Source organism: Ascaphus truei, chromosome 4 (genome assembly GCF_040206685.1).
Source record: "Ascaphus truei isolate aAscTru1 chromosome 4, aAscTru1.hap1, whole genome shotgun sequence".
NCBI classification, from domain to species: domain Eukaryota; kingdom Metazoa; phylum Chordata; class Amphibia; order Anura; family Ascaphidae; genus Ascaphus; species Ascaphus truei.
In genome coordinates, this window is record NC_134486.1 from 324,083,511 (window position 1) to 324,096,638 (window position 13,128).

Genomic DNA, 13,128 nt, shown 5'->3' on the forward strand with positions numbered 1-13,128 from the left:
GTTACAGTGTTACACTATGGGGCGTGCGCTCTCTGTTTTTTTGTTCATATTTATATATATACATATTTATATATATATATATATATATATATATATATATATATATATATATAACAGTATATATATATTATATATATATATATAATAGGAAAAACATGCTACCAGAACAAAAGATATCAATAAGTGTATTAATGAGATTAGTACACAGGTTAGAAAAAACAATAATAATTATGAAAATAAATGGTATAGCATTATAATGAGTCCAAAATTAGTTCAGTGTTAAAAAAATGTAAGTGTGGTGCCGTAGGATTGCTGTTGCTCCAATTACTGGTTTTGTCATCACGTAGGAGTTGTGTAAGAGCGCAAAACACTTCCCATGGCATAATAAAGTAATTTATTTGTTGTTCAGAATGCAGTTTTAAAAATGCAAACTCACAATTTCAGTGGAGTAAAATCGCATTTAGAAGGCATAAAGGTCCTTCCAACTTCTTTTCCTCAATGGTAATGGACCTGTCGAATCTTCCGGCTGCAGGGGTGCTGACCGGCATTCTCGTTGTCAGAGAGGCCCTCCGGTTGCAGCGTGGAGTTGGGGGATGATGACATCAGACATCCGTCGACTTGTTAGCTCATTTCAACTTGACTTGTTCACCATACGCGTTTCGTAGGAACTCTCCCCACTTCTTCAGTGGTGTGAGCAAACAAAGTCGACGGAGGTCTGACGTCATCATCATCCCCCGACTCCATGCTACAACCGGAAGGCTTCCCTGACAACGCAAATATATATAATGACATATTGACTATGCAATAATAATTTTAAATTGTAAAATGGAATTGAAGAGGATTTTAGTAACCTAAACCACCACACAATGCTATTACGTGTATTTTTTCAATAACAGCAGTGTTATGAAATAGATTTGTGATTAAGATAAGTAACAGTGCATTTATCCACCAATAAACAAGACACTACGCAACTCCCCTCCAACATAAATGTCATTGTATTAACACAGGCTATATGTGGGCTATTGGGAAATACATGACTGGGTATATCGTGTTTTTGAGGCAAATAGTTGATCCATTGATTGTTCTGTGCTGGAAATAATTTTGCTTAATGTTCAAAATGTATTCTGAAAAGGTCCTTCTCCTGGCAAACATATTATAATAATTTGATTTTAATACATCTGTGGACCATTATACAGTATATTGAAGTTAAACCTGTCTGTCTCCATCTGCTCGCATGAGCTTATGCATTTATTAGAAGGGGAAGCAGGTTAAATAAGAAAGCATGTTAAGTCTATTCTTCATTGCTAATAGGTCATATACGTTACTATTAATTTCACTTAAAAGCAATCTGTTATGCATTTAAGACAGTTTTCATTGCTGAGATAAAATGTAAATCAAAAAGAAATGATTTGATGAAAATGAATATTGTAGTCGTTTTCATTATTTGGGTGGTGTCTTCTCAGGTCCAAATTGTGGTATCTCCAACATATGTCAGAATTTATGTTGATTGCAGTGAAGTTATGGAGAAAGTAATTAAAGAAGCTGGTAACATTACCACTGATGGATATGAAGTGCTTGGGAAATTAGCAAAAGGAGACAAAAAATCAGTACCGGTAAGTTAGATTTATTTTATTCCATCAATTTAAAAGTAAATTGTATTCATTTGAAGTATTTGAATTTTATGTACACATTTATTTGCTTTTATTACATTGTAGTGTGTATTTTTCTGAAAGATTCACTTCAAGGGAATGTTTTTTTTTTTTAATTTGTTTGGCAGCACTTCAATATCCCAGGATTTTTTGTTAGTGAAATAAAGATGCATTTTAGCTTATTACAATTGATCGATATCTTCTCATCTTCATCTTGTAAGAAATAACTAAATCATTAGGTAAACATGGCTGAAAAACTAGAGATGGGCAAAAGGGTCCCAACTATCTAGCAAACTTTTTCACAATTTTTTATATTTATTTAACGCTATTTAACTACAGTATTTTGCTAAGCCTTACAGGGCTAAAACAAATGACAGAGACAATAGCCTTAGATGCTTCAAGAAATGGTCAAATTTTGCACGACCGAGACACCAAGACCGTAAATGTTTGTTGAGAGAGCGAGAAAGAGAGTTCTATTTAGAACCCATTGATTTATATACCTGCACGTAGAGTTACTTACTCTCCTCTCTGTTTTCTCTCAACCTTCAGTATTTCACCTTTTTTTGACAAAAAAAGTTAGTGAAAAAAATGGGCCAATTATTTAAGCAAATATTTCACACATCTTCGTTAAGAAATCTAAAAGAGTGAAACAGTGTTGCATTATTTACCGCTTTTTATGCCCTTGAGACGTAGCTAGAACATCGTGGGCTCTGGCCCTCCAGAGGTCCTATGACGTAATACAGTAGCTATGCCATGAAATTCCTGTTCGTTTTTCATGGGGAGATCGCATTCTGAGACAATGAAGTGGAACAGAAAGAGGAGGACTCCTCCCCTTCTGTTCCGTCAACAGTGACGCGGTCACTGGATCACGAGTGCCAGAGGGTTAGAAGAAAGGGTTTTAAACAAAGAAGGAACAGCTTTGGTTTTGTATTGTCTCATGCGCCACTTGCATCAAATTTAACATGGTATGTCAGTTTGACAATAGAAGGACATGCCAAACAAGTAGGATTGAAATTGTTTAACATTCATTTCAGAGTTGACATCATACTTGGTGATTGCATGCAGATGTTCACTATTTGTTATCTTCCCAGACAGGGATACTAAGAAAATGTCTGGAAATGTATGATTGAGAAATATACAAATGACATCACAAATAAACATATTTCTGTTTCTCCCAGTTCCTGCTCCAGATGTTTGACATTGTATGTACCGTCACCTGGACAAGTCGGGATAGATGCTGTGATCTTCCCGCGATAGTAGGTTCAAAACAAGAAATTATTGTTGCTCTCTGTGTTCAGTTAGTTTTTTGGTACATGCTAATTAACCATTACTGGTCTTGAAAAGCCTCTCTACAATCACTAGTCAATCTCCTCAATTAATTCCTAATACAGTATTTTAAATGAGATATTAAAAAACAATGATCAGAAGTAAGATGGGTTAAGTTGGGAGTTATTGATTTTTTTTTATCTACAAAGCTCAACTTCTAAATGAAAGAACAATGGATTTCTTTTAAAAACCATCTCTACATTTCTGTTGCTGGAAGGCACCTAATGGCCGATTGAAGTCACTGCTCTGTAAATATGGCCCTCAATCTCCAGGTTGACAGGGGAGCTGTCACTTAAACTTCTTAGTGTCCCTTACAAACAATATTCTTGTATACATAAGATGAGGAATGTTGAAATACATTTAATTGCATACACTCCATAGTGCAGCAAAGTGATATATCTTCAATGCATTTCGCTGAATTCGCTGACTGATACTGATATCTGTTTGACTGCAATTCAGTTGCAACATCCAATGATAATGATAAAATCAGTTGTTTTTGCTAAATTGCGCAATGTACTTTGATAAATCATTTCAACATTTCACAAGGCAAAAATGTCACACAGTGACACTTGAAAAATACGCCCCAGATTATTTTGTTGTAACATTTTGCCAAAGCATTCTAGATATTAAAGCTTTTCTTTATAAATCATTGGCAAATGTTTACTGTGTTTTTGTCATCTTTATGATTGCACAAATATTTCCCTACTTAGTACAGGAGGAAATGTAAACTAGTGGCCAATCTGAACGTCATTAATTTAAAAACCTTCCACCGAGACAAAGGCTTTTGCAAATATCAAATGACTTTAGAAAGCAGTTAAGATATACAAACAGCTTCAGCAGCAAATAGTTTTTTTGGCAGTTTGCAAATGATGAAAAAAAGTTTACTCAGAGAAGCTCTCCAGACTCCAAACACTATGTGGCATCTCATACATATTACTGGACAGCAATCTAGTGTTAAGTCAAGTATCAACAAGAGTTTATCTTGTGTCAGCAAGGGTAATTAATACTCAATGCCATTATTGTTCAATAGAGAAGCACTTTTTTTTACACATCATGTAATGTACACTGTATGAAGTAACAGTACTCAGAGGATAATAACTAGAAATATAAAATAGTAAGAGACAGTAGGAATATAGTTGCTGGAACTGGAAATAAATGAGTAAACCTTACAGTATGTGCTCAAGTATGTTTAATTGAAAAAAAAAAATGAAACAGAAAACAATGTAACTGTTTGGTATGTTTGTTTTTAGAGAGATGAAGCAAAATGCCCAGCTTTGCCGCATGCGTGTACATGTGAACAAGACAGCGTGGGAGCACCAGGACCCCCAGGCCCTTCTGTAAGACTGCTTTTTGGCAGAAAGCATCAAACCGTTGTGCACTTTTTTCTTTATTGTTTATACAGTATGTACTTATTTATGTACCTCATGCGAAACAAGTTGTTCCCCCGGAGCCGAACTACAGCATTCCAAGCTAAAGGGTCCACCAAGTTCCTGAGATATAACATTTTGAAATTCACGCACTAGACTTCTTTTTCGGCAGAATCAATATGGTCACTGGGGTCAGCCAAGTTGTAGCCAATAGAATTCTGTGACATCATTGGGAGATGGCATTCCAGCTTCTAATTGGGTGACTGCAGCGATCATATAAATGTATGGGAGTCAAGGCATGCTAAATCTTGCCTTACTGGCAAAAGTAAAACATTTAATATTTACTGTAAGCAATTGCGGCAGTTCCCAGAGCTTTTGGTGGGGATGGATGGCTGCTTTAAGATTTGGTGCAATGACTTACAGTATGTTGTATGCTATTGTCCCTCCCAGGTGACACCAATAATGTAACTACTTTCATCAAAATTCATACCGTGCCCCACTTCCAGTTAAAGAGGTGGATATTTACCTAATATAATCATTTAATGGAGCAAGTTTTTTTGCATGAGGAGATTAATAGTATCAGCCTAATTCCGTGACATTATGAATTATGAATGCAATACTTACCATTTTCCTCTCTATTCTTCTTTAAAAAAATGCACAAACCATCACAAGGGTAAAGTGCTGGGATCCCCTTTAGGAAACTAATCAAATATCTCATGCCAATGGAATAAGATTTGCAGTAGTAATGAAACACTTATGTAAAGTATTCCACATGGCTTTATGCCAAACATTTTCCATTTAATATGGAAGAAAAATGCATTACTTAATCCTTTTAGAGCTGAATGTTTGTAAGACGCTAATTCAAATGTATCACAATGCACTTATTCCACCTTTTTAGGGTGTCCCTGGAAGCAAAGGTCCTAGAGGTGAAAGGGGTGTAGATGGACCAGTTGTAAGTACCTGTTTATCTCTAATGTATATCTTCATGGTAACAATAAGATTGCATTAAGTTTTATTACATTTGGATGAAACTTACAACCCAGTAAGCAATCAAGTAAGCAAAGGCTAGTTTATATAATTTTTTTTGCTGTAGCCACATTTGTTGTCTGAGTTTTTTTTAATGTGGGCATTTATAACATTATTCTGCATGATCAAGAAATTGATACAATGAAAAGTCAACTAGAAAACACATAGAAATCTAAAATTCAGTAATACAATTACTATCAGATTAGCAATTTGAAAAGTATTGTGGTGGTATGGGTTAAGTTCTTAACTACATGATTATCTATGTTTAGGTGGTTTAGTGGTTCCAAAAAGAAGCTTCCTGATTTCTGAATTATATCTTTGCACTAAACATTGATACCTACATTAATTATATTGCAATGCTATTTTGCCAAAATGTTAATGACAATACATGGTATTGCAGTTAGAAATACAAACATATAGTTATATGCCTGGATTATTTAATGAAATAGAAAAATGATTTAAATACAGATAAATTAAAGGAGTAGAACAAAATAATGTATCTGCCTGTACAGTAGTATAGAAGCAATGTGTTTTATAATCGTTCATGAAGCATCTCCAAGCTGAGCCATATGTATCTTCCTAAAGCTTAAACTTATTGGTATGCCCTGCTGTAACACTGCAACCACTCTTCTTTGTTGCAGCACAAACATACAGAACCAAAATAATGTGGCTGTTGATGCCTTGCATGTTCCCTCCTAAATGCTCTGTATGAGACTTACTCACATTACTGGCTTTCAGTTCTCTCTAGATCTAAAATGAGTCGAGCAGACTTTCCCCATGAATTATCTCTACAGACCTGAGCACTGGAGTTGTTCTTCAGGCACAAAGGCAACCCAACACCACACTGATTAATCCCACTGCTAACACCAACTTTACCTATATTCTGGGCTGTGTTGTACAGTAGATGCAGAAATCGGACACATTCTTTGTTTGTAGTTTGAGTTCTGTAAATATGTTTGTGCTACAATAATGTCTGATCGGAACAGGGGTTCATTTTAAGCCTCGGCCTGTGTGGTGTCTGCATCTACAATACACTCCTGTTACACCTGCCATTGGGCATTTAAGACTTATTTAATGAGAGTTTGCTTCAGAGCTTATTGAATAAGCCCCTTAGTTCTTATTGAAGCACAAAAGATAATTATTTATTTGCTTTTATTTTACTGCTGCTTTGCTGGAGGATTGAGCAGAGAAGGTGAGCATATATGTGAGATTAGAGGGCTTCGAAAGAAAATAGTAGGGGCATGATTTTGTATTAGGTCTTTATATGGAGGTATGTGTGATATTGGCTTGTGTGCTCAGATCCACAAAGCTTGGTTAAGTAATATAATGTGACGTTAACCTAACTTATGTAACATAAATCCGTACCTTGCATCTTCAAAGGACAATAACGCAACAATAAGCCTTCTTTTCTCCCATAAACTTACTGTTACGGAAATGGACATTACTGATAATAATATTCAAATGAGACGTTTCTCTAACGTATCCACAAAAGTCCATTAAAGTTAATGCAAGGACTTAACATTAGGTTATAGTAAGAGGCTAAGATAAGAGAAATAAACATCTCCTCACCTGGCCCCTACAGTATGTCAGAAATTATTCTCATATGTTTTTTTACTAATCCCTGCTTTCCATCCGGCATATAATAAATGTAAACTATAAATTATTACAATCACTAAGACTGTCTTAAGTTACAGCACTTTATCTTGTGATCCGGCAGCTGCTGACAATGTACGTTAATTAATTTGACATTAAGTTGTTGATAAAATACCAATAATTTATTTTTTTTAAATGAACTTGCCGGGTGATCTTGATAATTCACTGCTAAACTGGTAAGCTTTTAAAAAAGATAAAAAGACCTAATTTATTCAAGAATACTATTCAAAAATGTGTGGACGTATGATTCCATGTTGCACACACAAAAAAATATTGTATTATTTGTTGCTTGAAGGGACCCCTTGGTCAGCGAGGTGAAGAAGGCCCCTCTGGTCAACAAGGGCCACCAGGACCTCAAGGACCTAATGGACTCTCTATTCCCGGAGAACCAGTAAGTACAAGTTCACTTTGTTTCAAAATAGAACAAATTATAAGTTTTTAAGGAATTCTTAGATGCATCAGAAATCCACATTATTTATAGTTGGTTTGGAGATTTAAGTTTAAGCCCTGATGTATCCTGATACTGACCTATCATTAAAAGCAGACCACTTTCTTTACCTTACCATATGTTTACCACCTTTAATTGTAGAAATGAGTGCACACATTTAGAGGTTGCTTGAAGCCACTGTTTTCTTTGCAGGGCACATGGCTTAATTTACATTGTCTCATTCACATAACTCCTTCTGCTATTAATTTAATTTGTATCCCTTTGTATAATACATCAGGTATGTACAAATACAAAATACCATGGTCAGCATGCAAATATGAGGTACAATGATATGAAATAATTGTACAATATGTAATTTGAATAACATTGTTATTGTTTGGTTAATAAAATGTGTCTTTGATCAAACCTTTCTGGGAAACATACTGGGTAGGTAGGAATTTGTTTTTCCTGAATCTGTCTCAGCATCTCCCCTGCTGAAATCACTCTCCTGGCTTCCTATCAAATCCCGCATCTCGCACTCAATTTTCCTCCTCACTTATAAAGCTTTACACTCTTCTGCTCCTCCTTACATCTCAGCCCTAATTTCTCGATGCACCATCCCGACTCTTGCGTTTCGCTCAAGGATATCTTCTCTCTACCCCCTTTGTATCTAAAGTCCTCTCCTGCCTTAAACCTTTCTCACTGACTGCTCCACACCTCTGGAATGCCCTTCCCCTCAATATCTGACTAGCACCCTCCCTACCCACCTTTAAGACCCACCTGCTTAACAAAGCATATTAGTAGCTTTGTGGCTAATACTATAGACCTGAATTAGATTGTAAGCTCTTCGGAGCAGGGACTCCTCTTCCTAAATGTTAATTTGTATGTCTGAAGCACTTATTCCCATGTTCTGTTATTTGTATTTTTGGTTATTTATATGATTGTCACGTGTATTACTACTGTGAAGCTCTATGTATATTATGGCGCTATATAAAGACATACATACATACATACATACATACATACATACATACATACATACATACATACATACAAACAATTTGCTAGTAAATGTAACTTTCTTCTATATGCAGGGTCGTCAAGGAACAAAAGGTGATCCCGGTGAGCCAGGATTACCAGGAAGGATGGTATGCATTCTCTCTTCCCTACCTGTAATTTTTTCTTGAATGCAATTATTTGGAAAGTATTTAAATATAAAAGATTGAAAAAAATGAATTACATATCATTACAAAGTCATTACGTTTCTCTTTGAATAGACAAGATACAGCTAGTTTGGTCGACCGGTTTCTACTAGACCTTGAAACTGACTAAATTGGGCGAAGCATTAAATGCACATATTTTCAGTATGATTAAGTAAAATGGTTATTTCTTTTCAGGGAACTCCTGGAGTTACTGGACCACCAGGTCCTATGGGACCACCAGGGTCAAGGGTAAGTTTATTAAATACACAAGTAATTTATTGCCATGTTTGTTAAGAAGATGTGCAAAAATGTAAATAGTTTCCAATTTTCTATGACTATATACTGTAGTTATCAATCTTTGCATGTATCTTGGAATTTTCTATTTTGAAATACAGTACAGTGTGTATTTCCATATTGTAAACTGTGTGTTTTTTTTTTAAATTTATTTTGTTATCCTAGTGTTAAACTTTCCTCGGAACATTAAAGTTGTAAACATTGAACCCTAAGGTTGCATGCTGTAGCACAATGCAATAGGACATATGCTAATTACCAATGTTTTCTTTAAACGTTTATTTATAACACCCCAGACAATGTCCCACTAAATAAGAAAGTACCCAGTAGAGAAATATGAATGTGTCCAAAAGGGATTCAAGAACAATTTCAATATCGTTTTTGTCAATTTTGCCATGGTGAAAACTTTAACACGGTAGCATAAATTACTGCAGAAAAAAAAGCTACATTCGCGTGGTTTGCGAACTCCAGTTGTGTAGATCGCTACGTTGCATGCAGGTTTGCTTTTAGCTGGGTACCTAATGTTAATAGCATGTAATTCTTCTATGAATTAATAATGAATACATACGTTATAATCTCTGCAATGCTTTTTGAGTATAATGCATAGTGACAATTCCGATAAAGTATAATCCTGGTTATCAGACTAATGTTAGGATTTAGAAGTTATATTTTTGTAGATGTTAAATGTTTTAAAATAATATTATGATATTATAGAATTTGATTCTTGTCATGGTAATAAACTAACTATGAACACAAATATTACAACTGTATGTTTTAACTACTGTAACTTCACAAAAAAGCTTTTAGGGTCTGATCCACTGTCCTACTTTAATGAACAGACCCTTTAAACTTTGTGGCTGCATACCAATATTGCAGGTCATTCAAATTTGTACTACATAAATGTACTCAAGTGAAGTGTATCTATACTGGTGCAATAACATATGCATTTAGTGTTTCTAAACAATTTTCAATAATGTGGCCACTGCAGTCAAGGACTTTGTTTAATGAAAGGCAAAGTAGCACTTTTGAATCAGATTATTCAAGCGCTGATGCGGGGTACTGCACCAGATCTGGTGTTAACTGTCATTTACTTGAAAGGTATTTAACACCAGATTTCGTGCAATACACTGCATCGATGCTTGATGAATCTGCCTCATCCTGTGTTACTTCCCTATGCACTTTAACGTGGATCCCTTTGAATTTATGCCTGCTGTTTCACATAGCTTCAAAAGCAAAGCCTGGTCAAATATACACGCTTTCTCCTCGACAGCTAAAACACGAATGCATGCCGCCGTTCTCTCCCGTATTAATTACTGCAACATTATTTTATCTAGCCTCCCTGTCTCACTCTTCTCTCCCTTACAATCTATTAAAAATGCTGCTGCTCGATTAATCAGAGAGAAATAGTCCAAGTTAGGAATATGGTGCTCCACAGAGGATAAGAGACATATGTTGATTTTTCATATATATCTAAAGAAGCTATAATGAGTCTCTTATTAAATGACCTATAGAAAATTGATGATATGGCTTGTGTCTGGAAGATAGAACCTTGACAAAGCGCCTTGGCACGAAATGCATAGGTGGTTCTTTTTTGTACCTCCATTTTTTGCATATGACCAAATAAATATATTTTGATGGAAGTCACCCTCTCTGTTCTTCATTGTTGATGGTGCACCGCATTTCTCTATTTTTTCTTCATCATTCCTGCTCAATTAATCTCCTGCTCTTCTTGACTCGTATCTCATCCTGACCTCCTGAAATCTCTCTGCTGGCTTCTTAGTAGTTTTTGTATAAGCTGTGACATTCTTCAAATTTCTTTTAAGCCGCTACACTGGAATTTTTACAAACGGGAGAGGGGTTGGTCCTCCCCCCTCCCCCCCCCCCCCCCACACACACACAAATTCAAAGCCTAAAATGAGAGCGAGAGAGGGAAAGTGCTAATTTGGATATGCAAAGTATAATAAAATGATCCAAATTATTTGGGATTCCTACCCTATATCACAGATATCTCAGCTCTGTTTAGGTTTGTTCACAGGTATCTTTTTATGTGCTGTATAAAGGGGAGTTTGGGATCTAATATAAGTCACTTGGCATTTTACAAAATACTCCTCTTCACCTGCATATTTCTCTGATCTCTTATTACACACCTACGCGCCTATTACGCTTCACTTAGCACCTCTGCAGTTCCACTGCAGCATTGCTGTGCGATTATAGGGTAGAGCAGGGTTAGGAGACCTGTCTGAGAAATGGAATTGTGCTCTTTACCATTACTGTTCTCTGTATGGGGCAGAGTTTGTGTCACCTTTTTACTCAGCACAACTTGTTTGTGTAACTACTAATGCCTACTAATGCTAAAGCTTAAATCCATCTACTTAAAACTGAAAAACATGTGTTTGTATATACAGTATGAATGAATAGCACAACATACTGTAATTATTTCTAGAGTTAAACCTTCAGCTTTAAACAAATAACTTGCAAGCAGCTCAGGGCACAAGCTGGAAAACGCTCTCATTGGCCAAAATGTCTTTCTTGTAATCCATCCTTCTAATAAATGATCCAGGGGAAACTCCTCAGAACTTTTTTTCTGCCACAGACCTTGGTTTCCATTTCAATTGTTTAGTTGATCCACAAAACACAGGATCAAATACATGACTGAATTTGGGAAAATAACAAAGCTCGAGATCCTCAAAGAGTATATTTCAAGAATGTTGCAGTTTTAACATCAAAGACATTCAAGAGGAAAAGAGAAGTGTAATTGACGAGCAGAACCCAAACTATTTGGTTTAGATTATGTATTCAACCCTTTCACTGCCATCTGCTGCTGACTCCCTTGGCAGTAAACGTTTGAAAGCTGTTAACGGACAATGATATGTGTTACTCGTGGATATTTTCACAATTTTAGATTCGTCATTCAAAACTGTGAACCTTGATGATGAAATCATTTTGCGCATTTGAAAATGCATTGTCTTCTGGAATGACACCAATAACATTGCATCCCCATCTCTCTGTTTTCATCCCTTAATCGCTCTGCTCATCCTTAAACTTTGTTTTTCCATAACACCCATGTCTCGGGATCTCCATTTCTATCCTTCTCTTATGTAAATTTATTCCATCTATGCTTTTAAATTTCTCTGGCTCACACTTTTATTTATGTAACTGAGTCTGTATTTGGCTGCCTGCCATTTGTTTCTATCTGCTCTATCCAAACGGTATCTCTGATCCCCATTCCCCTGTCATATAATATGTATATTTCCATCACTGCTCTTCATCTATTTTTCCACTCACCTTCTTAAATGTACATATCTTTCATTCATTCCCTCATATTTATGTATTTGTATGGCTTAAAGTAGTAGGTCTAACTGTATTCCGAATTCCATATTCTTGTTTGTCTGTATCAATACCCACCATTTGCCAACAGCTATGTCTGCGATTGTAGCTACTGTAGTTTCTCTTAGCTTCTGGCCTATACCTGGGTGCTGCCTCATATAATTGGCCTACAAAAGAAAAGTGACCCATTGACATTTGTAATTTTTATTTTTGGCTCTTTAGTCTTCCCTGGTATGTTGTTATACACACACAGTTAGGTCCGGAAATAATTGGACACTGACACAATTTTCCTAATTTTGGCTCCGTACGCCACCACAATGGATTTGAAATGAAACAACCGAGATGCAATAGAAGTGCAGACTTTCAGCTTTAATTCAAGGGGTTGAACAAAAATATCGTATGAAACATTTAGGAATTGCAACAATTTTCATACACACTCCCCTTATTTCAGGGGCTCAAATGTAATTGGACAAGTTAACACAATCATAAATAAAATGTTCATTTTTAATACTTTGTCGAGAATCCTTTGCAAGCAATGACTGCTTGACGTCTGGAACGCATGGACATCACCAAACGCTGGGTTTCCTCCTTTGTGATGCTTTGCCAGGCCTTTACTGCAGCTGTCTTCAGCTGTTGTTTGTTCGTGGGTCTTTCTGCCTTAAGTTTTGTCTTCAACAAGTGAAATGCATGCTCGATCGGGTTGAGATCAGGTGATTGACTCGGCCACTGCAGAATATTCCACTTGTTTGCCTTAAAAAAACTCCTAGGTTGCTTTCGCAGTATGTTTTGGGTCATTCTCCATCTGTAAAGTGAAGCGCCGTCCAATCAACTTCGCTGAATTTGGCTGAATCTGCAATATA

General features: G+C 36.1%; 1 protein-coding gene across 6 annotated transcripts in view; it reads left to right on the plus strand.

Annotated features, from left to right (window-relative positions):
- COL12A1 (collagen type XII alpha 1 chain) overlaps positions 1-13,128 on the plus strand; it is a 165,253-nt gene that overhangs the window by 131,389 nt on the left and 20,736 nt on the right. For all 6 annotated transcript variants that reach the window (XR_012801168.1, XM_075598008.1, XM_075598005.1 and 3 more), the window contains 7 exons: positions 1,464-1,613; positions 2,828-2,905; positions 4,226-4,312; positions 5,241-5,294; positions 7,317-7,412; positions 8,543-8,596; positions 8,846-8,899. Coding sequence is in view for 5 of the 6 variants with exons in the window: in XM_075598008.1 (XP_075454123.1) it covers positions 1,464-1,613; positions 2,828-2,905; positions 4,226-4,312; positions 5,241-5,294; positions 7,317-7,412; positions 8,543-8,596; positions 8,846-8,899 (573 nt within the window). In the remaining variant the exon portion in view is untranslated. The remainder of the gene's footprint in view (positions 1-1,463; positions 1,614-2,827; positions 2,906-4,225; positions 4,313-5,240; positions 5,295-7,316; positions 7,413-8,542; positions 8,597-8,845; positions 8,900-13,128) is intronic.